The following is a 22,188-nucleotide window of genomic DNA, read 5'->3' on the forward strand; positions in this document are numbered from 1 at the left end:
TATACGTAAATTCGTCCAAAACTAAATTCCATGCGTGTCACAATATGAGATTTGCCAAATGTTGCATTATTTATTTATTTTTGCTAAAGTAAATTTACATAATTTTTACCAAAGAGATTTATATTAACCCCTTACTATATTTTTTTTTTCTTTTGAATGTAATGTTAAAATTAAATTCAAGAAAAATTATCGTTCTCTTTACAATTGATCAGATATATTTTGAAACTTAGAAAGTGAAATCAGAGCAGTATATTAAAAGTTAAAACTTTTAGAATCCTCTTGTTACTAGCCAAGAACGTAGAACCCCTTACTATTTTAATTTTTTTTTTGATGTTTTCAAATGTTTTTTTTGTCCCCTCAGTTATGCGCATCAAAGAAAATTATATGTTGGTTTGAACCGAGTACTAAAATCGGCTTTTATTAGTCAAATCTATATATACTTGTAAGAATTGTACGTAGTCAAACGATAACCAATTGTTTCTTTTAGAGTGATATATATACAAAAGCTTTTTAGTGGTGGGTGGTATTGTCAACAACCTATATACATATATACTGTAAATATATACATATATGCCTTGTTACACAAGGTAAAACAACAGTTTCGTTAATTTGAGATTCATGTGGGTTGGAAGAAGATAAGATACAGTTCCCAGAGGCGTTGTGAGAAGTCGGAGATCAAGGTACCCATGGTTTTTTTTTTTTTTTTTTTTCTTTTTCTTTTCTCTTTCTTTCAATTTTTGGTTTGGTAAGTGACTAAGTGTGCTCGAGTGGCATGCATACACATGTCTCTTTTTCATATGTTACGTTGTTGTTGTCGTGACTCTTAAGCCTTTCCAATCACTTTGTTGTACTTAAATAAATAGACATTTGAATGTTGTAATCACTCTTAAACCTCTTTCTATGTTGTAATAAAGTAACTCATAGAAATATTTATAAGTGTTTCATTCGAAATTGTAGCAACAGATCTCAAAGCTCCTCCTCTTGGCCATATATTCTCGGCGCTTTCTCATGGCGGCAGATCATAACCCCTTCGTCAAGGAGACCTCTTTTTACAACCAAATGGTTCTGAGTCACCTTTTGCCGGCTAGTCTGTGGGAACCTTTACCACATTTCCTCCAGACATGGCTCCGGAATTACCTCGCCGCAAACATGCTCTACTTCATCTCCGGCTTCCTCTGGTGCTTCTACATCTATTATCTTAAACTCAACGTTTACGTTCCCAAAGGTGACTTTTTTTTTTTTTGAATTTCGATATATGTTCTGTTTTAAACCTTCGATTATATCGCCTGATGGATTCTGTCATACATGATAAATACGTTTCAATTTGACGAGCATTACCCTCTTGCATGCATATTCTTACTGTTAATAACTTTCAGTTCTTGTCTTCTAGTACTTCTCATTTGATTACTCTTTTAAGTTTTTTCTTGATCCCTTTCGATTATATCGCCTGAACGTTACATTTTTTTTCTTTCTTCTTACTGTTTAATCACTTTTAGCTCTTGTCTTCTAGTACTTCTCATTTGCTTAGTAATTAAAGTATTTTCTTGATCCCTTTCGATTATATCGCCTAATGGATTCTGTCACACGTTTCAATTTAACGAACGAATTACCCTCTTGCATGGATTCTGACGGTTACTTTCAGTTCTTTTCTTCTTCTCATTTTAATTAGTCTTAAATTTTCATTTTTTAGTTTTTATTTTCAAAAAAGGGCCAGGGCTTAAAAGTTAAAAGGAAGTAAGAATTAGTTATTTCTCAACTTTGAATCTTTAAGTTGAATTTTTAATCTCCCGATGAAAGCTCAAATCTGATTATGCTAGATGCTTCATGAGGTACTGAACATTGTAATGAAAGTTTGTTGTGCTCAATTGTACTTAACATAATAGGTGTTCTATTCATTTTAAGCTTGTATACAATTCCTTGAAATTGAAATATTGTGGTTCTTAGCTCTGTTTCTTGTGGGCCGGGGTTTCTTCTCTATTTTGTGTTCAGATTCCGTTCCTACAAGAAAGGCTATGCTTTTGCAAATATATGTGGCAATGAAGGCTATGCCTTGGTACACTCTTCTTCCAACTGTCTCTGAGTATATGATCGAGCATGGTTGGACCAAATGTTACTCCACACTTGACCATTTCAACTGGTTCCTCTGTTTCCTCTACATAGCTATCTATCTTGTTTTAGTTGAGTTTGGGATTTATTGGGTTCACAAAGAGCTTCATGACATTAAATTTCTCTATAAGCATCTCCATGCGATCCATCATATGTACAACAAGCAAAACACACTCTCTCCATTTGCCGGTAAGTCTATGCTTTCAATCTAAACTCATCAAGAATATGTTGTATCAATGGTTACTTAATTAACGTTAATTTTGGCTTTTCCAGGGCTAGCATTGCATCCGTTGGATGGGATACTTCAAGCTGTACCGCACGTGATAGCGCTGTTTATAGTGCCGATTCATCTTATAACACATCTGAGTCTTTTGTTCATAGAAGCGATATGGACAACAAACATCCATGACTGCATCCACGGCAACATCTGGCCTATAATGGGTGCAGGATACCATACCATACACCACACGACGTACAAACATAACTATGGTCATTATACCATATGGATGGATTGGATGTTTGGCTCTCTTAAGGATCCTCTCTGACTCTTAGAAGAAGACAGTTACAAGGAGAAAACACAATAATGAGAATGTTCAAAAGTTCACATCTTTCTTCTTCTTCCTATGTTTGAATATTCTTCTCGTGACTCTTAAACCTTTCAAATCACTTTTGTTGGAATTAGAAACATATGACCAGCATAATTTGATGCAAAGTTTCTGACTTTCCTTTTCTAAAATTCTCATAAGAAATTTATAATTAACTTTCTTTAATTGCAGGATATATATTTTTTCTTTATATAGATTTTTTAAAAATCTGAAGGATTTAAAATAGGTCTATCTTGTTTAAGATCAATTGTGTATATAAATTTGCGGTGTCAAAAAGTCAAACTCTACCCAAAAATCTAGCCAGAGAGGTTTACAACAGTCATCTTTGAAGTTTCCCAAAATCGTAAAATTTTAAATAGGGAGGTGAGTTTTGCTCAAGATATGATTGATCTGTATATGAAGCAAAGTTTCCTTTTTTGTCGGTTAAGATTGAATAATTTTGAAAAGCAATAAAATTTTCATAACACAACAAATTAACCTAAAAAATTACACCCAAAGCATCGAAATTTACAAAACCGCGTGTCCTCTCTTCTCTTTCATCCGCCATGAAAGTATAATACACCTTTTCTGCTAAGCACCAAAACAATTTTAAGGCGAGTCGATCAACCAACGTCAGGTATAAATCTTTCTTTCTCGCCCCAAAAAAAGAAACTCCTTTATTGATTTGACTAGAGAGAGTCTCTGGTAAATTTTTCTTCTGTAATTTCATATTAAAAATCATCTTTTTGCATATTCATGAACCTTGAGGGCATAAAGGTCGTTCCTTTCACATGGGGTCTTTGTAAGATATACCCAAAAAAATATTTATATTGACCACTCCCACTTGTGTGTTGATTAGATTTGTCCTTAGAGGTGTCACTGTTTTGTCTCTCTACTTATCGCTCTTTTCCCAATTACTGTAATGTTGAATTGGGGGATTTCATTTCATCTACTAACTACTAAGGATGAAGTTTATTGTCTCTCTCTCTTTCTTAATTCTTTCTCTACTTTTCGGACAGTAGAGACTCTTTGATTGCTCCTTTTCATCTAATTTTTGAGACTTTTATAAGTGTTTGTTACAACGCAATGGCTCGCTTCAGTTTTCCTTGTTTTCCGAATTTTGGGGGTTTTAATCAGGTTTGTTAATTCTCTTGTCAATGATTTTGGTAAAAGTTTTTAAATTGGTGGGTTTTTTTGCTTTTGACTCTCTACTTTAGAATTGATGTAGTTCCGTCACGGTCGTGTTTGGTTTCTCCTAATATTTAGGTGAAGTTAGAGCCTTTTTCTTGGATCTCATTGTAGATTGTTTGGTGAAGTTAGAGCCTTTTTCTTGGTTCCAGCCAGATTCGTTTTGGTGGTCATAGTCTTCTTTAGTCATGGTCTTGTTCTAAGCGAGTAAGAATCTCTTTTGAATCTTCTCTGTTTTTCTCTCTTGTGGTTCTGTGGTTTGAGTTCTTTGCAGATAAGTGATATCTTTTGGTGTGAATTTTGTTTGTTTCCAGATTGATTGATTGAACAGGGGAATAGTTATATTATATCAGGTGGTTAATATAGAAGAAACCAATGTTTGACCTAACCCCATCTCACCGGATTACAGGATTTGTATGATTAGCTGTGAATTGTACAATCCTTTTGTTCCTTTTGCTTGATTTAAGATAACATCATGTCTTTAGCTTTACGCATAGCCGCTTTTCTATACCAAACCAATGAAGAAATTTCGCTGTTCAATCTAAAATGCTTCTTTAATCAAGTCTTCTTAGGACTGGTTCTTCCATAATCTTGTTACTTGACTGGTTCTTATTAGGTGGTATTCTTTGTATCTTCCTGTAAACCTTCTTACCCATTAGAGTGTGTGATTTCTTGGGATGATCTTAGGCTGTGACAAACCGGGGGCCTGAGATTTCAGAAACTGCTAATAATTTGGTCTCACCATCTGACATTCCACTCATAGAACCTAATAGTAAAGAGGTACCCCTAATTGTTTTTGTCTTTTCGCCAACTATTTCTTGGCGAGTCTCACTAGTGTATATCAAAACTTAATCTTGTGTTGCAACGAATACCATAACTTAGACATCGGAGTATCTATAAATCTCTTCTTCACATTTATTGACAAGTTTGTAGTATAGTACTGTGATACACCAGGTCAATTTTGTTAGAGAACTCAATATTATACATTTATACTATGAAAAGCTTTTCTTACGAGTCCATGTAACTGTTTTGACCCACAACAGCGATCTCTTGCCGATTCTTTGTTTTTGCTTTTCACACGCTACAAGTACCTTTCTTGCTTATATTGTTTGCTTTTTTTCCATCATTGTGGTCACATCGAAATGTGCAGAGAGAAAGGAAAATTATTTGATCATGGTGTATTTTTTTTGTCTCTAAGCAGCACAGGATGAGAGAGGCACAGCTAGGCGGTCACACTGTGAGGTCCCATGGAATGACTGTTGCAAGGACTCACATGCATGATTGGATCATTCTCGTGTTACTTGTTATTCTCGAGGGCGGACTCCTTATAATCCACCCGTTTTATCGCTTTGTTGGGAAAGATATGATGACTGATCTCAGTTACCCGTTAAAAAGTAACACTGTACCAATTTGGTCTGTCCCGGTAAGCGTCCAATAAGTCAACTTCTAACATTGGCCTCATACATTTTTCACAACATAAATGGCATTTCTTTTCTTCGGAATGACAGGTATATGCGATGCTGTTGCCTTTGGTAATCTTCATCTTTATCTATTTCCGTCGAAGAGATGTTTATGATCTTCATCACGCTGTGCTAGGTAAGAATTTCTGAAGGAGAGGCTGGAGAGTACTGTTTGCTTCAAAACGTCTTCTCTCATTTCACTTGTTTAACCAACAGTAATGTTGGCCTTTCTCCATGTGCAGGTCTCTTATACTCCGTTCTGGTGACAGCAGTACTTACCGATGCAATAAAGAATGCAGTTGGTCGACCACGTCCTGACTTTTTCTGGCGTTGTTTTCCCGATGGCAAAGCTGTAACTATGTCTCCATGTGTTTTACTATCGCGTTTTAAATTATGTTCTGCCTCTTGAATCTCGTTTTTTTGCTTCTCAGGTTTATGATGTCCTCGGAGATGTTGTATGCCATGGTGATAAAAGCGTCATAAGAGAAGGGCACAAAAGCTTCCCAAGCGGGCACACCTCATGTAAAGACTTATTTAACTGTTTCTATTTCTTTGTCTTTTTGAGCATTTTAGGCGAAAAGAAAGTTTAGGTTTTATTAAACTGTGGCTTTGATTTGTTTTTGCAGGGTCTTTTGCGGGGTTGGGGTTTCTGTCGCTTTACTTATCGGGAAAGATTCAAGCATTTGACGGTAAAGGCCATGTTGCAAAGCTATGCATAGTCATACTCCCTTTGCTATTTGCAGCTCTGGTCGGTATTTCCCGTGTTGATGACTATTGGCATCATTGGACAGACGTCTTTGCAGGAGGCTTGCTAGGTTTGTTTCCACTCTCTACTCAAAAAAAAGGTCAAAACTTACTTGTTCCCTTTAAACAACATTCAAACCTCATACCATTATCTGAACTCGCAGGTCTTGTGGTCTCTACATTCTGTTATCTTCAGTTTTTCCCGCCACCATATCACACCGAAGGTGCAAACGAATTGCAGATTTGCTGAAAATATGTATCTTTTACATTGTGAATTGATCATCTAAAGTTTTGATATTGTGCTAGGTTGGGGACCATATGCTTACTTCCAAGTGTTGGAAGCTGCGAGAGTTCAAGGTACCGAGAATGGAGCGGTGCAGCAACCGCCTCAAGGTGATAACGGTGAAGAAGAAGAAGACGGTGGGTTTATGGGTTTACATTTGGTGGATAATCCGAGTATGAGGAGAGAAGAAGATGTAGAAACTGGTAGAGGCTGAGTAGAAGAAACGCTGAAGCTGCTCTGGTTTTTATTTTTTAATAGGACACTTTTTTTTCTTGTTCTTTTGATTCTTTGTTTGACTACTTTTGCTAGATTTGTGTAAGATAAACTAGTAGTTTAGTAGTAACTACAGTCGTTTGGTTTTTAGTTTAAATGGATGGGACCAGTATTAATGGGTCCGGTATTGTGCTTTTCATTAGTTCACTCTCTGGATTATCGAAAATCATTTTTTGGTTAGAAACACTAAACATGTGTAAATTGTAACTGTGTACCACTTTTGTTGTTGGGTCACAATCAAACTCAAGTCCGGCATAATTCATTGACAACAAATAACTCAAAGAAATAAATAAGTAAAAAAAATATATATATATCTAGAATCGTTTCTTCTTGATAATCTATTTTGTTATTTGTTTCTGTATGTGTTGAATACTTCCAATTCTCTGATTAAATATTACATTTAAGTTTCGTGTTCTTTTCTTATGTTTCAAGTGTTGTAACGTCTGATTTCGTATAGATATTAGCATATACATGTCCAAAATTTCGTGGCAAGTAGACACGACACGAGCACGCCAACTTTCTCGATCAAGCCCATTTGTTTTTTACAAAATGTCATGCGTTACCAGAAACTTTATTACATACCAAAAAACGATCCGGTTAATACCTACTATAAGAGCCTAAACATACCATCCGAACGTGTGATGTTTTGTTTATTGTAAAACCAAATAATTGTGTTTTGTATTGGTAATCATATTAACATATGCTTATAAATTTATAATTACCACAAAATTAATGATCGACTGTATATAAGATGAAATACTTAAACGCGAATGCAAACGGAAGAAATTATATTGTATATATGTGTTTGACAATATCTCATGTCTTCGCAATTACGTTTAGTAGAGATCTTTTAACATATATCGTTTAAACTTTTAAAACCAAAAAAACGACTCGTCATATGTCACACAAGTGCATAGTTGCATATTTTTAAGTGAATAATTAATCATATAACTATATAATAAGACTAATAATTACAGCTAAGGGGTGACATGTTTAATACTCAATCTTTTGTCAACTCATTATATATATGCTCCTTCTGCTCCTCTTAACACAAGAAGCACAAGGGAAAGAAGAAAAGAGAGAGAAAATGACGATGGCTTTGCTCTTGAACTCGACGATGACGATGGCTAGGACGAAGCAGACTCCAGCGGTGGCGGTATCTTCTCCACCCCCTACTTGCTTGGGATCTAGTTTTTCACGTCGTCGTCCTCTTCGAGTTTCGTGTGTTGCCACAAACCCTAGGTGAGTTTTTATCTTTTTTCAGATCTTCAAATCCATTTCTTTGATAAAATTATAAATTTAGACTTTTGCTTTATATTGGTTGATTCCGTCGTATACGTCATTGAATATTTCTTCTCGACAATGGAAGTGAAAAAGTGTTGGATGATCATATTGTATTTAAATATTTGTCTAATTCGCAAATCCTGTCAAAACCGAATCAAAACGGTACAAAAAAGTGATCAAAAAGTTAACTATTGTTTTCTTTCTATATTGAACTTGGAAATATGTTAAATCAATGAGATAAAATTCATATATACAAATCAATTTGCATTTTGAAAGGCACAAACCTGATCAAAAATAACAATTTTTTTTACAATTTAAAAATGTTATAGAGAAACGAGTAAAGAAACAAACAAGAAGACGTTTCGACCCATCAAAGAAGTACCAAACCAAGTGACACACACAATCACACAAGAGAAGCTCGAGATCTTCAAATCAATGGAACCTTGGGCCCAAGAAAACTTATTACCTTACCTCAAACCCGTTGAAACTTCATGGCAACCACAAGACTTCTTGCCCGAAACCAACGACGAAGACCGGTTCTACGAGCAAGTAAAAGAGCTAAGAGATCGAACGAGAGAGATCCCTGACGATTACTTTGTAGTTCTTGTCGGAGACATGATCACCGAAGAAGCGTTACCAACTTATCAAACAACTTTAAACACTCTCGACGGCGTCAAGGACGAGACCGGCGGGAGTCTAACACCGTGGGCGGTTTGGGTTAGAGCATGGACGGCAGAGGAGAACCGACACGGTGATTTGTTGAATAAGTATCTTTACTTATCAGGTCGTGTTGACATGCGACATGTTGAAAGAACTATTCAATATCTTATCGGATCCGGCATGGTAACGTTCTCATCATCTCATACTACTAAAAAATATTGTGTGCACAAATTGTAAATTATAAATTCTTTAGGGTCTAATTGATAATTTTTTATAATTGTTATTCAGGACTCCAAATTTGAGAACAATCCCTACAATGGCTTCATCTACACTTCGTTTCAAGAGAGAGCCACGTTCATCTCCCACGGCAACACGGCGAGGCTAGCCACGACCTACGGCGACACAACCCTCGCCAAAATCTGCGGAACAATCGCGGCGGACGAGAAACGGCACGAGACGGCTTACACAAGGATCGTCGAGAAGCTATTCGAGATAGATCCCGACGGAACCGTACAGGCTCTAGCGAGTATGATGAGGAAGCGGATCACGATGCCGGCTCATCTGATGCACGACGGACGCGACGAAGATCTGTTCGATCATTACGCCGCCGTGGCGCAGAGGATCGGGGTTTATACCGCGACGGATTACGCTGGGATTTTGGAGTTTTTGTTGCGGCGGTGGGAGGTGGAGAAGTTAGGGTCGGGTTTGTCCGGTGAAGGAAGGAGAGCACAGGACTATCTGTGTACCTTGCCGCAGAGGATCAGGAGGTTAGAGGAAAGAGCTAACGATAGAGTCAAACTTGGGTCAAAACCTTCTGTTTCATTCAGCTGGATCTACGGAAGAGAAGTTAAACTGTAAAACGACTGCGTTTTCACTGTACTTGGACTCTAAAACAATGTAAAGTAAACAAAATAATAAAACGCTGAATGATCTTGCGTTTTAGTGAAACACTGGGTTAAATATGTCATACGGCCCATGGGCTTTGTGAAAATAAGCGAAGAAGGAGTGGCATAGACGTAATTAGAAGTGAACCTGAGGGATAGAAGAAAAAGTTAACAATTATAGTATTAATTTGTCCGTCCGTGGTGTGGCTCGATCATCACGCCCAGTGTTTGGTCTTCTTCTTTCACATTTGTCTCTTTTTCTCACAGTCCTCTCAGAGCATAGAAATAATCGAAAACTTTTCTTGTTTCATCTGTGATTCGTTTTTTTTGCTTTTGTTCATTGATCATATTCGATTGATTGAGTTTGTTAGAGAAGAAGAAAAGAAGTAATGGCGATTGCTATGGATCGGATCGTCTTCTCCCCTTCATCTTACGTCTTTCGTCCTTGTCAAGTTAGGGGATCCAGATCTTCTAGAATTTTCATGGCTTCTACGATTCGCTCTGCCGCTACGTGAGTTTTTTAATCTCTTCATTTCGAATTTGTTTAATGCTTTGAATTTGTCCTGATCTGGTGTTTGCTTTTTGAGTATCGATGATAAATCTCCGGTTTTGGTTGATCCAGCTTCCTGTTTTCATCAATCTCATTTTTAACTAAGATATATCTGCGAGCTTGGTTTAGATCACAGAGACTCATTTGTATGAAAAATGTTTGATTTTGTTAATCTGTACCTTACATGCAAAGGAAAATATTGTCTGTCTACTAAGTAACATAAATTAAATTTTGCTAATCTCTCTTCTTTGTTCTGAACGCATGCATGAATTGTTTTGTGTTTATGACTTTCTTGTTACTTGGTTGTTGGCCCATAAGACTACTACTATGCTAATTAGTTTCTTATTCATTTTATTCTCTTGTTTGTTTATCATGTTAAGTAAAAGACTATTTGGTGTTGTTCAGGATTGATGTGTATGTAGTAGCTGCTCAACTCCTTTTGAAATTTTGAAACTTTATTTGGTTTTTTATTATTACAGGGAGGTTACGAATGGAAGGAAACTGTATATCCCTCCTAGAGAGGTGCATGTCCAAGTGAAACATTCAATGCCGCCAGAAAAGTTGGAGATCTTTAAGTCTTTAGAAGGATGGGCTGATGAGACCCTCTTGACTTATTTGAAACCTGTTGAGAAATCATGGCAGCCGACTGATTTTCTTCCGGAACCTGAATCGGAAGGTTTCTATGACCAAGTCAAGGAGTTGAGAGAAAGGTGTAAGGAACTTCCTGATGACTATTTTGTGGTGCTTGTTGGGGATATGATCACTGAAGAAGCACTTCCTACTTACCAGACCATGTTGAACACCTTGGATGGAGTTAGGGATGAGACAGGAGCAAGTCCTACTCCTTGGGCTATATGGACCAGGGCTTGGACTGCTGAGGAGAATAGACATGGTGATCTTCTTAACAAGTATCTTTATCTTTCTGGTCGTGTAGACATGAGGCAGATTGAGAAGACAATTCAGTACCTGATTGGTTCTGGAATGGTAAGCTCTGCTAATCGTTGCCTGCTTATTTGATTTTGACTGTTAAGATACAATAGGTAGGGGAACATAAAGAGTAATAACTTGGAACCATTTATCAGTCTTTACCTTTTTGGAACTTATCTTGACATTTCTTAGTTAGGCTTGAATTGACTTCACAATGACTATTAACAAATCATCATGTTAGCAACATACCCATAGTTTATGTTTGAAGTTCTGAAGATAGAATGAAAGTGATCCAGCTTAGCTGCCACTTGAAGCACTTTAAAGTTTTTCATTTTCTGTAGTTTTGTATTCCTAATATTCAATATGTGATTGATCGATTTGTCTTATGTTATTCCTAGGATCCAAAAACTGAAAACAATCCTTACTTGGGTTTCATCTACACATCCTTTCAAGAAAGAGCGACCTTCATCTCTCATGGAAACACCGCCAGGCTAGCGAAAGATCGTGGAGATCTGAAACTTGCGCAGATATGCGGGACCATTGCTGCTGATGAGAAGCGTCATGAGACTGCTTACACCAAGATTGTAGAGAAGCTCTTTGAAATTGACGCTGATGGCACGATCTTGGGCTTGGCTGATATGATGAAGAAAAAGATCTCAATGCCTGCACATTTAATGTATGATGGCCAAGATGATAACCTGTTTGAGCACTTTTCAACTGTTGCCCAGAGGCTTGGTATCTACACAGCCAAGGACTATGCTGATATTCTGGAGTTTCTTGTTGAACGGTGGAATGTGGAGACTTTGTCAGGCCTTTCTAGTGAAGGACACAGGGCCCAGGTAAATTACCTCTATGAAACTTCCTGTGATGAAACCTCCTGTTTGTGAATACTTATCATGATCTTGTAGTAGTTTTAAGTCATGAATACTGTATTAGATATACTGTTTAGTATGTTTTGTGTATTTGAAGATCTGATCAGGACCTGAACTTGAATTCTGATTTGATCATTGCCTTTGACAGGACTTTGTCTGCGGACTACCTACAAGAATCCGCAAAATTGAAGAGAGAGCTCAAGGAAGAGCCAAAGAAGCATCCAAAAACATACCATTCAGCTGGATATTTGGTAGAAATATCAGGGCTTAAGAAGTTTAGTACACATTTCTCTTTCGAATTATCCCAGGTAAGCCATAAAGGTCTTCACCCAACCATCTCATTCTCACCAATGAAGGACCAGTTTTTAAGACCACGAAAGTTCATTTGAATATGTTTTGTTTTATACGGAACATTGTAGATAAAGTTATGTGGTTAGGTAATGTTTCTTGTTTGCATCAGTCAAGTACCAAAGAAAAATGTTTTGAGTGTTCTCTTAGTGATAATGTATGGTTTACCAAGAACACAAGACTTACGAGTTTGCTTTACCTTTTTGATTCTATCTTTGTTGTATCAGTTTAAATAATAATGTTCTCTCTTTAAGTAAAGAATGGTTTGTATTTTCCCCCTTGCTTGTTTAGGCAGTTGTAAAATACTCCTTCCGTTCTTAATTTGTTCAATTTGTTCCTATTAGTATTTGTAATATAAATAAATTAACCTTCTTGAACTCGTAACCAATGTTGCTAAAGTGTGAGTTTAATCCAAATCAAAAAGCCATATGTAGAATCATCAACAAAGTAATGAACCAATTTAATTTTTCAATACATATAAACCAAACTCTGAAAAACAGATCAAACTAACATTTGATACAAGACACTCTTCTCTCAAAACAAAATCACTACAAGAAGTCATGTTTTCTTCAAACTTCGAAGTCACTCTGAACCTTACCAGTCCTCTTCATAGCAACTCCATTACCATCACCTTCGACATAAGCATAGTACTTCAAGAAGAAGGCGAGAACAAGAACGATCCACTCAAGGCAAAAGATGACAACACAGAGCCCACCAGCTAGTTTCAAGATCATAGACGCTTCTTTCTCACGGACATAAGAGTTAAGGCTCTCGAGGAAGTTGGAAGTGTTGGTGAAGATGAGAACAGAGACTGAGCCTTGGAAAATGGCTGTAAGGACAGTAGTGATCATGTGAGCTGCGTACCACCGGTTCTTGCCATAAGATGCGGCTGCACAGCCAGAGACAGCAGCTGCGATTGTGGTGGCGTGGAGGAGGATTAGGAAGAAACCACAGAGTGAAGGGATTAAACGGAGAGAGAGTGTGAGGAAGATGCAGCTTGAGGATGCACCAAGGAGGACGTAGTTTGAGAAGAGGAAGAGTTTATGGGTGTAGAAGCTAGATTCTTGTGGCTGAGGAATTAAACCCATGATGATGTTGGATTTATCTGATGTTAAAAAATTTGGATTTGGAGATCGACAAGAAGAAGAAGATAGCTAGTGAGTAGTGATTTGTGAGTTATGAATCTGTATACATTGGAGTGAGATGGTATATAAAGAGAAATTTAAACGGTCGGATTTTTCCAATTATGACCGTTGGGGTTTACAGAAGTCAAGTGCAGGACAGATCACGGACAGAGTGTGTGTCGGTGTTGCGTAACGGCTAGTGTTTTGCTTTTACTGTTTGTTCAGATCTAGACTGACAGGCCCATTGGGCCTGGTTGGGTTCTCGTTTGTCCAATAAGTATTAGGAAGCAAACAATAAGTTTTTGTTTGGTCCGCTAAATTGAACCGACTCAATCAAACCGAACCGAATACTCTATGAAAGATCGAATTGAAACTTAATGACCGTTTCAATACAATTGAAACAGAGTAAAGCATAGATGAAACCATAACTGCAGAAAGAAGAAAAACTGAATTCTTCGTTTCAGTTTACACTTTACACTCACATTGAAAGAAGAAGAAGGATTCGAGTCAAGATCTCTAGTTCTGCTTCAGCAATTTAAAGATCATGTTACCTAAAAGACCAATTATTTCATCTACAGAGCAACACAGCTTTGACGAAACTCGATGGGTCATCGATGTCCGGAAATCACTCGACGCAGAGCTAGAAGAACACGATCTCGAACAAGTCACAGTCAGCATTTTCAATGTTCCTAAAGCATTAATGTGTAGCCATCCAGATTCATACACACCTCACCGGGTTTCGATCGGACCTTATTACTGTCTAAGACCAGAGCTACACGAAATGGAGAGGTATAAACTAATGATCGCGAGAAAAATTCGAAACCAATGTAATAATAGCTCTTTCAGGTTTCATGATCTTGTAGAGAGATTACAATCCATGGAGATTAAGATTCGAGCTTGTTATCATAAGTATATAGGGTTTAACGGAGAGACACTGTTGTGGATCATGGCGGTAGATTCATCGTTCTTGATCGAGTTTCTTAAGATTTACAGTTTTAAAAAGGTGGAGACTTTGATTAACAGAGTTGGTCATAACGAGATTCTTAGAGATATAATGATGATTGAGAATCAAATCCCTCTTTTCGTTTTGAGGAAAACACTCGAGTTTCAGCTTGGATCGATCGAATCAGCTGATGATCTCTTGGTCTCTGTTCTTACGGGACTATGCAAAGATCTCTCTCCTCTAGTTATCAGTTTCGAAGATGATGAGATTTTAAAGGCTCAGTGTCATGAGTGTAATCATATCCTAGACTTCTTGTATCAAATGATCGTTCCGAGAATCGAAGAAGAAGAAGAACTAATCGAAGAAGAAGAAAACAGAGTAAACGACAATGGCGGAAACAGAGCAGTTAGGTTTCTGAGAGAGATTAAGCAACAGTTCAAAAGGGTTTTCGCGTCTCAAACTGCGGATCTAATCTTGAGATTTCCTTGGAGAATCATATCAAATCTTCCTGGCTTCATGGCTCTGAAACTCTCAGCTGATTACCTCTTCACAAGACAAGAACACGAAGCAGCAACAACAGCAACATCGGGTTCAGACCCTGATATCGAAAAGCCTCCTCTTGTGGAAGAACTCGCAATCCCATCAGTCTCAGATCTCCACAAAGCCGGAGTTCGATTCAAACCAACAACAAACGGTAACGTTTCAACGGTATCATTCGATTCAAACTCGGGTCAGTTTCACCTCCCTGTTATAAACCTAGACATCAACACAGAAACAGTTCTTAGAAACCTCGTCGCTTACGAAGCTTCAAACACCTCAGGACCATTAGTGTTCACTCGTTACACAGAGCTCATTAACGGAATAATCGATTCGGAAGAAGACGTCAGGTTGCTTAGAGAACAAGGCGTGCTTGTGAGCCGTCTCAAGAGTGATAAAGAAGCGGCAGAGATGTGGAATGGTATGAGCAAGTCTGTTAGGTTGACCAAAGTTGGGTTTTTGGATAAGACTATTGAAGATGTTAACCGTTATTATACCGGACGGTGGAAAGTGAAGATTGGAAGATTGGTTGAGGTTTATGTTTACGGTTCTTGGCAGATTCTTGCGTTTTTGGCTGCGGTTTTGTTGTTGATGTTGGTTTCTTTGCAACTGTTCTCTTTGGTGTTTGGCACCTTGCTTCGGTTAAGAACCGGTTAGGTTTTGGATTTGGTTCGATTTCGATTTTGATTTCTATTTCACTTGGTTTGGTTTGTTTTGGTTTATGTTGAACCAATTTGTAACAAAAACTTTTTTTTTTTTAATTGCAATAAGATCTGAACTTGAGAGAGAGAGAGAGAGAGAGTAGGGTTTTGGGTTTAGAAACAGAAACTGCTGCTGAAGAAAATGTTGAGATCCCTTTTGTGGAGATCGCAAAATGCGACTCGGAACCTCGCCGTGACTCGATTCTCGAAGAAGAAGACACAGACTCCATCGCTAAACTCCATTTCCAGATTCTCATACCTCGAGTCGTCTGGAGATGCTTCTCCTCGAAACATCAGGTTCTTCTCCGCGAGCACTCCTACGGAAGAGAACCCAGTCTCGTTACCTACGGATGAGATCCCAATCTCGTCAGCCGCCGCAGAGATTACTCTTGAAAAATCGAATCTTTCGGATTTGGGTGTTGCAGAAAGTGGCGATTTTGATGTAAATGGCGGTCTCTCTGTTGAAGCCATTGGTGGTGTTGGTGAAGATGGAGATTCAGAGATTGTTGTGGTTGAAGGTTCTGAAGATGGATCCGTTGTAGAAATGGGGGATTCTCAGGTTAGCGAGGTGTACCAATTTGATGACGAAAAGTTAGAATCTGTCCTGTCTCTGTTACGGAGTGATGAGGAATCCTTGGAGGTTGGTCTTAAGGCGCTTAATGTAGACTTGCACTTAGATTTTGTGGTAAGAGTGTTTGAATCCCCAGGGATTTCAGGTAAGAATTTGATTAGGTTTTTGAAATGGGCAACTGAGAATGAAGAGATTACTGTTACCACCTCACTTGTGGAGTCTCTTCTTGTAGCCATTACTAGTGATACACGTAGAATGGATGCTTATAGTTTGTGGGATTTGGTTAAGGAGGTTGGTGAGAAGGAGAATAGTTGTGTTTTGAATTTGGAGATATTGAATGAATTGATTGCCTTGTTTGGGAAAATTGGTAAATCCAAAGCTGCTTTTGATGTGTTTAGTAAAACCGAAGAGTTTGGCTTTACTCCGAATGCGAAAACATATTATTTGACATTGGAGGCGCTTTGTAAGCGGTCGTTTATGGATTGGGCATGCTCTGTATGTGAAAAAATGCTTAAGAGTGGTGTGTTGCCAGAGGGAGAACAGATTGGTAACATTATAACTTGGTTTTGTAAGGAAGGGAAGGCTGAAGAGGCTTACTCAGTTTACGAAATGGCCAAGACGAAAGAGAAATTCCCACCTCCTAGATCTGTGGCTACTCTGATAAGTGCTCTTTCCAAGAACAATGGGACTATTACGTTTGCTCAGGAGTTGTTGGGTGATTTGTCTGGAGAAGCTAGGCGACAAGGGATCAAACCATTTTCTGATGTTATCCATAGTTTATGCAGGATGAGAAATGTTAAAGACGCTAAATCTTTGCTTTTGGATATGATTTCTAAAGGGCCTGCTCCTGGGAATGCGGTTTTCAATTTGATTGTCCATGCTTGTTCGAGAAGTGGAGACCTGGATGAAGCAAAAGAGGTTTTGAAGTTGATGGAGAGTAGAGGTTTGAAACCAGATGTGTACACATACACTGTCATCATTAGCGGTTATGCTAAAGGAGGGCTGATGAGCGAAGCTCAAGAGATTCTCGCAGAGGCGAAGAAGAAGCATAAGAAGCTTAGTCCTGTGACATATCACGCACTTATCCGAGGCTATTGCAAGATTGAAGAATATGACGAAGCTCTGGAACTTTTGAAAGAAATGGATCGTTTTGGGGTGCAGCCTAATGCTGATGAGTACAATAAGCTGATACAATCATTTTGCCTGAAAGCTTTGGATTGGGAAAAAGCAGAGATGCTCTTTGAGGAGATGAAGCAGAAAGGCTTGCACTTGAATGCGATTACTCAGGGGCTTATAAGGGCGGTTAAAGAGATGGAATCTGAAGCTAAGGTAACGGAAAATGAAAACTTACTTGCTGAAGCATAGAATTTCGATCCGATACTTGTCAAAGTTCTAACAATGTGGACTAGCTTTTGAAGATGTTTTTCTTGGTTTGAAATCTCGGAAAGATACCTGGTTTGTTCTTTTGTTACTGGAATTATCTTTTGTACTCCAGTCTTCCCCAATAAGCCTTTAGCCATACAATCAATATATTTTTTCTTTAGCTTTTGATTCAAGAAGTGATTCAGTTTACCATGTGGTCATTGTTCTGTTTGTATTTGGTTTTCTAGTAAGATAGCATCTTTTGGTTTTAGTTTCGATTTCAAATTTTCAGTTGAGAAAATTGATCTTCATGTTCAAAGTTTTGAACTTTATACTTGCAAGGCCTAATCCTTCGTCTGGAAACTTTTGTCAACAATTTTTAAAAGTGCCATTAGCATTGGGACACACTTTCCCGGGATCTCCTCTTTCACTTGACTCGGCGTCCTCTAGTCAAACTCATCTTTCACTGTATGATCTTTGGGTATCTCTGATGAAAACAAAAACTCAATCTTTCTTCACAGAAACATGTGGCCATTAATTGTCTGTTAACTCGAAAAGATACAAAACTTATCCTTTCTCTTGTTCTAAAGTACAAGCAACAATGAAGCACCCGCAAGCAATAAAAGCACGGAGGAGGAGACTGAACCACCGTCGTCTTCGTCTGTAGATTGCGTCGGAATGGGATCAGACGTGGAATGCGTCTATAACGGAGAAGATGAGGAGAACCAGAGCTCCGGAATCTTGAGCGGCGGAGAAGGATCATTCCTTGAATGGACGGTTCTGATTTCACCCTTCTTTTTCTGGGGAACGGCGATGGTGGCGATGAAGGAAGTGTCGCCTATTACTGGTCCTTTCTTCGTGGCCGCATTTCGGTTAATTCCGGCTGGTTTGTTGCTTGTCGCGTTTGCAGTTTACAAAGGCAGACCTTTCCCTAAAGGACTCAATGCTTGGCTCTCTATTGCTCTCTTTGCTCTTGTGGACGCTACTTGTTTCCAGGTCTGCTTAACTTGACCTCAACCTCAACTCTTTTAAGAGTTAAAGGTGATAGTTTCTTTATCTGAACGATGATGTTGAATTGTTGTTGATGATGGTTCAGGGATTCCTTGCTCAAGGGTTACAGAATACTTCTGCTGGTTTAGGAAGTGTAAGTTGTTTTCTCTAGTGTCTACTATATTGCAACGCCTGAGAAAGTAATAAGGAAATGCTTTTGGGTTGCTAATCTGTTGCGCTGCAGGTTATAGTTGATTCTCAGCCACTGACTGTAGCTGTATTAGCATCTTTCTTGTTTGGTGAGTCCATTGGAATAGTGAGAGCTGGAGGTTTGCTCCTCGGCGTTGCTGGACTTTTGCTTCTTGAGGTAAAAGATCTACTTAACCATCTATATAACTCACTAGTGTTCTTACTACTTGTTGTGGATATGTTTGATTCACTACAGGTTCCATCAGTTACTTCAGATGGTACTAAGTTTTCCTTGTGGGGAAGTGGAGAGTGGTGGATGCTTCTTGCAGCTCAGAGCATGGCTATTGGCACTGTGATGGTTCGATGGGTCTCTAAATACTCTGATCCAATTATGGTTATCGGTTGGGTAATGATACTTGATGATCCTCGGCCCTTTCAAACCTTACTTGTCCTCATTTCTGTTCATTGGCTTGTGTCTTAGAGTTCTTAGAAGAACTAAACCAAACTAACATGTTTCAAAATTTATCTGCAGCATATGGTTATTGGTGGCCTTCCTCTTTTGGCGGTTTCCGTTATAAACCATGACCCAATTTTTAGCGGCAATCTTCAAAATTTATCCACAAACGATGTCATAGCACTTCTTTACACATCCATTTTTGGCAGCGCAGTTAGCTACGGTGTTTACTTCTACAGCGCTACTAAAGGTTCTATATCACTGCCCTTTCTCAAGAGACTCTCGCTGCTTTTGGGTTTGAGATCTCTGATGATTTTAATGATCTCTTATTTTCTTTGCAGGAAGCCTAACTAAACTCAGCTCCCTCACTTTCTTGACACCAATGTTTGCCTCAATCTTTGGGTAAGACCAAAATCAGCAAACGATAAATCCATGATTCCGATCACATGTTTCTGTAGTCATATAGTTCATATTCTTGATATGTCCAGGTATCTGTACCTCGATGAGACTTTCTCCCCATTGCAACTAGTCGGGGCTGCAGTCACTTTGGCTGCTATATACTTGGTGAACTTCCGGAAGGGAACGACTGAGACACTTTTTTAGTTCGTACTGCTTTTAAAAACTTGTTATGAAGATATACAAGATGTATCCAAGAACTTGTTTTGAACTTTACACACTTGCAAGGCCTTTCTAACAACTAGTCAGGAAACATTTGTCAACAAATTTAGAAAGTGCCATTTGCATGGGGACACACCTACCTTTCTAACAACTAATTGCATACTTTCAAACTTTCTAAACCATTATGATTCAATTTAGAAAATATTATTTCAAGCTTATGAATCATTAATGATTTAATGCTCGTTATCACAAAAACAATAAAAAAAAAATACAGATTTGTTATAAAAAAAAATCAGGAAATTCTAACGACCACTTTATTCTTCTTGCCTGCAGAAAGAACAAGACCTTTCCCTTCAACAATATCTTCTTCTTCAACTCTTTTATTCTCATCATCCACTCTCTCATTGTTCATATAAAACCCACCTTGCTTCAACATTCTCCTCGCAGCAGATTTGCTCTCAAACAAACCCGCAGAAACCGATAGATCCACAATCGATGAACCCGAAACTCGATCAATAGGCAGTGAGCAAGAAGGTATATCCTCTGCTATTCTCTCAATCAAGTTCCAATCAAGCTTTGTCTCAGCTCCTGGTCTTAAAGCTTCTGTTGCTTTTATGGCTTCCTTCAAACCCTCTTCACCATGTACAAATCTGGTTACTTCTTCAGCGAGTTTGATTTGCACAGTATTAGGAACATACCCCGGTTTGCTCATTTGATCTTCTAAGATCTTTATCGCATCCAAACTCAGAAAAGTTAAAGTCTTTAAGAAGCGTATCACATCAACGTCTGGAACTGAGAAGAAGTACTGATAGAACTTATAAGGCGATAGCATCGAAGGAGAGAGCCAGATTGCTCCATCTTCTGATTTCCCGAATTTCGTCCCGTCGTTTTTCAATAGGAGAGGAAACGTTAGCCCGTAAGCTGCTTCTTCCGTTTGGAGAATCTTCCTGATCAAATCAGTTCCAGCTGTTATATTCCCCCATTGATCACTGCCACCTATCTGAACATTGATCCCTTCGTTCTTGAACAGGTGAAGAAAATCATAGGCTTGCAACAACTGATAAGTGAACTCGGTGTAGCTCATACCTTGTTCTGATTCTAATCTCTTCTTAACACTCTCCTTTGCCATCATAGTACCAACCCTAGCAAACCTACCGACTTTTTTCAGAAAGTCGAGCATTGTCATATCTTTCCACCAGTCATAGTTATTAAGAATCATATAAGAGCTACCGGAACTCGGATTACTACCCAGAATCTTGATAATGATTTTTTTAATCCCCGCAATGTTTTTCTCCAGTGTATCGGCGTCAAGCTCAGGTCTTTCAAGGCTTTTACCAGATGGGTCACCTACCCGTCCCGTGGCACCACCGATCAAACCAACGGCTTGATGTCCACATCTTTGGAACCAAGAAAGCACAATGATACCAAGTAGATTACCCAAGTGTAAACTCTCAGCAGTTGGATCAAACCCGCAGTAAACCTTTAGAGGAGCTACTTTAGGATCAGAACAAGCAGACCTGAGATTCTCGCTTGTGATTGACTCGAGGAGTCCTCTTTCTTCAAGTATATCGACTACATTAGGGCGAGAAGCAGCTTGAGTTAATGTCTCAGGAGATGAAGTAGATTGAACTGAGCACCTAACAGAGGAGAACAGAGGAGTAGTAGAAGTGGAGTAAAAGTGAGGAACTTTGACCCTTCTGAAGAAAGTGGAGGAGGATATCTCATTAAAAACAAGTAAAGAAGCAACACGTAGGGGAGATGATAAGGTTCTGGAACAAATAGGCAAGATACTCCTTGAAGCAAGCGTTATTCCTGTTGCATATGCCATAGATTTATTATATGCTTGAACCTTTCTTGACTAGCCAAGCTGGTAACTACAACTGCAAACTAAATAGAAACACCAATTAGCTGAAAATAAACAGATAAATTACTGATCTTTGCACGAGTTAATAGCCAAACTGCTGATTCCAAACCCAAAAATTCTCAGGCAGGCAATTTGACAAACACCTTATGGGCATTGTATCATATTACTGTCCCCATAAACACAGTAACGAGTTGAACTCCAAAAATGGGAGCTTTAAACAGAATTATAAAGGAATCCAACAAATTTTACACCAAACTATAAATGAATCCCCATCATTGCATCGAAACGGACCCAGAGAAACTAACTACTTGGAGATAAAAATCCCAACTTCAGCGAAATTAAAACACACCTAAATGTATACACAGTTAAACTTCGAGAACAAGATGAAGATGATGAAGTGAAGGAGCTTACTTTACTGGTTTGCAGCTCCGGGAATGGAATTTGTTTTCGACCTTTGCTTCTTCCACAGATCAATTTGCTTCAGATTATTCGAAACAAGATAGAACCTTAAAGTCTCCGGTTTATTTACTAACCGAAATCAATTTGATTTTAACCGGTTAAGATGTAAAACCGGGATCTATAAAACCCAACTAATTAATCCTCTCTTTCGGATTTGTGTTAGGGTTTGTTAGATTACAACTCAAAGTTTGGGTTTAAAGAATCTCAAGTTTA

The 22,188-nt window shown here is 38.4% G+C and overlaps 9 protein-coding genes across 17 annotated transcripts; 7 read left to right on the plus strand and 2 right to left on the minus strand.

The window, feature by feature from the left end:
- Positions 1 to 670: 670 nt before the first annotated feature.
- LOC104744340 (putative Delta(7)-sterol-C5(6)-desaturase 2) lies at positions 671 to 2,828 on the plus strand. The gene is made up of 3 exons (XM_010465374.3): positions 671 to 1,225; positions 1,990 to 2,295; positions 2,380 to 2,828. The coding sequence occupies exons 1-3, from the start codon at positions 1,009 to 1,011 to the stop codon at positions 2,649 to 2,651; spliced, it is 795 nt and encodes a 264-aa protein (XP_010463676.1). The 5' UTR covers positions 671 to 1,008; the 3' UTR covers positions 2,652 to 2,828.
- Positions 2,829 to 2,960: 132 nt separating this feature from the next.
- Positions 2,961 to 6,777, plus strand: LOC104744341 (putative lipid phosphate phosphatase 3, chloroplastic). Of its 8 annotated transcripts, none has more exons than XM_087488368.1 (10): positions 3,370 to 3,827; positions 3,957 to 4,085; positions 4,566 to 4,658; positions 5,080 to 5,301; positions 5,387 to 5,474; positions 5,581 to 5,690; positions 5,770 to 5,860; positions 5,965 to 6,153; positions 6,247 to 6,306; positions 6,389 to 6,777. In XM_087488368.1, exons 4-10 carry the CDS (start codon positions 5,086 to 5,088, stop codon positions 6,577 to 6,579), a joined length of 945 nt encoding a protein of 314 aa, XP_087344494.1. In that variant the 5' UTR covers positions 3,370 to 3,827; positions 3,957 to 4,085; positions 4,566 to 4,658; positions 5,080 to 5,085; the 3' UTR covers positions 6,580 to 6,777. The 8 variants fall into 8 exon arrangements, with proteins under 8 accessions (XP_010463680.1, XP_019092936.1, XP_087344494.1 ...); XM_087488370.1 differs by having other exon boundaries at positions 3,618 to 3,827; positions 3,993 to 4,085; XM_019237390.2 differs by lacking the exon at positions 4,566 to 4,658 and having other exon boundaries at positions 3,373 to 3,827.
- Positions 6,778 to 7,619: 842 nt separating this feature from the next.
- Positions 7,620 to 9,530, plus strand: LOC104744342 (stearoyl-[acyl-carrier-protein] 9-desaturase 2, chloroplastic). The gene is made up of 3 exons (XM_010465379.2): positions 7,620 to 7,880; positions 8,252 to 8,765; positions 8,871 to 9,530. Exons 1-3 carry the CDS (start codon positions 7,666 to 7,668, stop codon positions 9,438 to 9,440), a joined length of 1,299 nt encoding a protein of 432 aa, XP_010463681.2. The 5' UTR covers positions 7,620 to 7,665; the 3' UTR covers positions 9,441 to 9,530.
- On the plus strand, positions 8,901 to 12,421 carry LOC104744343 (stearoyl-[acyl-carrier-protein] 9-desaturase 5, chloroplastic-like). Its single transcript, XM_010465380.3, has 4 exons — positions 8,901 to 9,977; positions 10,496 to 11,000; positions 11,342 to 11,782; positions 11,964 to 12,421. Exons 1-4 carry the CDS (start codon positions 9,856 to 9,858, stop codon positions 12,084 to 12,086), a joined length of 1,191 nt encoding a protein of 396 aa, XP_010463682.1. The 5' UTR covers positions 8,901 to 9,855; the 3' UTR covers positions 12,087 to 12,421.
- A 171-nt stretch (positions 12,422 to 12,592) lies between these two features.
- Positions 12,593 to 13,352, minus strand: LOC104744344 (uncharacterized). The gene has a single exon (XM_010465381.3). The coding sequence runs from the start codon at positions 13,249 to 13,251 to the stop codon at positions 12,733 to 12,735; it is 519 nt and encodes a 172-aa protein (XP_010463683.1). The 5' UTR covers positions 13,252 to 13,352; the 3' UTR covers positions 12,593 to 12,732.
- A 479-nt stretch (positions 13,353 to 13,831) lies between these two features.
- On the plus strand, positions 13,832 to 15,424 carry LOC104747969 (putative UPF0481 protein At3g02645). Its single transcript, XM_010469672.1, has one exon. The coding sequence runs from the start codon at positions 13,832 to 13,834 to the stop codon at positions 15,422 to 15,424; it is 1,593 nt and encodes a 530-aa protein (XP_010467974.1).
- A 138-nt stretch (positions 15,425 to 15,562) lies between these two features.
- On the plus strand, positions 15,563 to 19,757 carry LOC104747970 (WAT1-related protein At3g02690, chloroplastic). Its single transcript, XM_087487587.1, has 7 exons — positions 15,563 to 18,397; positions 18,498 to 18,545; positions 18,636 to 18,758; positions 18,837 to 18,986; positions 19,113 to 19,284; positions 19,376 to 19,436; positions 19,523 to 19,757. Exons 1-7 carry the CDS (start codon positions 18,080 to 18,082, stop codon positions 19,635 to 19,637), a joined length of 987 nt encoding a protein of 328 aa, XP_087343713.1. The 5' UTR covers positions 15,563 to 18,079; the 3' UTR covers positions 19,638 to 19,757.
- On the plus strand, positions 15,611 to 17,672 carry LOC104744345 (small ribosomal subunit protein mS80 (rPPR6)). The gene has a single exon (XM_010465383.3). It carries the CDS (start codon positions 15,611 to 15,613, stop codon positions 17,402 to 17,404), a length of 1,794 nt encoding a protein of 597 aa, XP_010463685.2. The 3' UTR covers positions 17,405 to 17,672.
- A 66-nt stretch (positions 19,758 to 19,823) lies between the features above and the next one.
- LOC104744346 (tyrosine--tRNA ligase, chloroplastic/mitochondrial) lies at positions 19,824 to 22,119 on the minus strand. 2 transcript variants are annotated; one of them, XM_010465385.3, is made up of 2 exons: positions 21,928 to 22,119; positions 19,824 to 21,532 (listed from the first exon to the last, which is right to left on the minus strand). In XM_010465385.3, the coding sequence occupies exon 2, from the start codon at positions 21,478 to 21,480 to the stop codon at positions 19,945 to 19,947; it is 1,536 nt and encodes a 511-aa protein (XP_010463687.1). In that variant the 5' UTR covers positions 21,481 to 21,532; positions 21,928 to 22,119; the 3' UTR covers positions 19,824 to 19,944. The 2 variants fall into 2 exon arrangements, with proteins under 2 accessions (XP_010463687.1, XP_010463686.1); XM_010465384.3 differs by having other exon boundaries at positions 19,824 to 21,539; positions 21,928 to 22,013.
- Between the last annotated feature and the right edge of the window lie 69 nt (positions 22,120 to 22,188).

Source organism: Camelina sativa, chromosome 15, assembly GCF_030686135.1.
Source record: "Camelina sativa cultivar CO46 ecotype springtype chromosome 15, ASM3068613v1".
Taxonomy (NCBI): Eukaryota; Viridiplantae; Streptophyta; class Magnoliopsida; order Brassicales; family Brassicaceae; genus Camelina; species Camelina sativa.

Excerpts from the sequence above, each read along its gene's own strand:
- LOC104744340 (XM_010465374.3), top strand. The coding sequence starts at position 1,009 with ATGGCGGCAGATCATAACCCCTTCGTCAAGGAGACCTCTTTTTACAAC. Across the intron at positions 1,226-1,989 it reads CAACGTTTACGTTCCCAAAG|ATTCCGTTCCTACAAGAAAG; the intron begins GTGACTTTTTTT and ends TTTTGTGTTCAG. Across the intron at positions 2,296-2,379 it reads CACACTCTCTCCATTTGCCG|GGCTAGCATTGCATCCGTTG; the intron begins GTAAGTCTATGC and ends TGGCTTTTCCAG.
- LOC104744344 (XM_010465381.3), bottom strand. The coding sequence starts at position 13,251 with ATGGGTTTAATTCCTCAGCCACAAGAATCTAGCTTCTACACCCATAAA.
- LOC104744346 (XM_010465385.3), bottom strand. The coding sequence starts at position 21,480 with ATGGCATATGCAACAGGAATAACGCTTGCTTCAAGGAGTATCTTGCCT.
- LOC104744341 (XM_010465375.3), top strand. The coding sequence starts at position 3,777 with ATGGCTCGCTTCAGTTTTCCTTGTTTTCCGAATTTTGGGGGTTTTAAT. Across the intron at positions 5,302-5,386 it reads TACCAATTTGGTCTGTCCCG|GTATATGCGATGCTGTTGCC; the intron begins GTAAGCGTCCAA and ends TCGGAATGACAG. Across the intron at positions 5,475-5,580 it reads TCTTCATCACGCTGTGCTAG|GTCTCTTATACTCCGTTCTG; the intron begins GTAAGAATTTCT and ends CTCCATGTGCAG.
- LOC104744345 (XM_010465383.3), top strand. The coding sequence starts at position 15,611 with ATGTTGAGATCCCTTTTGTGGAGATCGCAAAATGCGACTCGGAACCTC.
- LOC104747969 (XM_010469672.1), top strand. The coding sequence starts at position 13,832 with ATGTTACCTAAAAGACCAATTATTTCATCTACAGAGCAACACAGCTTT.
- LOC104744342 (XM_010465379.2), top strand. The coding sequence starts at position 7,666 with ATGCTCCTTCTGCTCCTCTTAACACAAGAAGCACAAGGGAAAGAAGAA. Across the intron at positions 7,881-8,251 it reads TGTGTTGCCACAAACCCTAG|AGAAACGAGTAAAGAAACAA; the intron begins GTGAGTTTTTAT and ends AAAATGTTATAG. Across the intron at positions 8,766-8,870 it reads ATCTTATCGGATCCGGCATG|GACTCCAAATTTGAGAACAA; the intron begins GTAACGTTCTCA and ends ATTGTTATTCAG.
- LOC104744343 (XM_010465380.3), top strand. The coding sequence starts at position 9,856 with ATGGCGATTGCTATGGATCGGATCGTCTTCTCCCCTTCATCTTACGTC. Across the intron at positions 11,001-11,341 it reads ACCTGATTGGTTCTGGAATG|GATCCAAAAACTGAAAACAA; the intron begins GTAAGCTCTGCT and ends TGTTATTCCTAG. Across the intron at positions 11,783-11,963 it reads GTGAAGGACACAGGGCCCAG|GACTTTGTCTGCGGACTACC; the intron begins GTAAATTACCTC and ends TGCCTTTGACAG.
- LOC104747970 (XM_087487587.1), top strand. The coding sequence starts at position 18,080 with ATGGGATCAGACGTGGAATGCGTCTATAACGGAGAAGATGAGGAGAAC. Across the intron at positions 18,546-18,635 it reads CTTCTGCTGGTTTAGGAAGT|GTTATAGTTGATTCTCAGCC; the intron begins GTAAGTTGTTTT and ends GTTGCGCTGCAG. Across the intron at positions 19,285-19,375 it reads CTTCTACAGCGCTACTAAAG|GAAGCCTAACTAAACTCAGC; the intron begins GTTCTATATCAC and ends TTTTCTTTGCAG.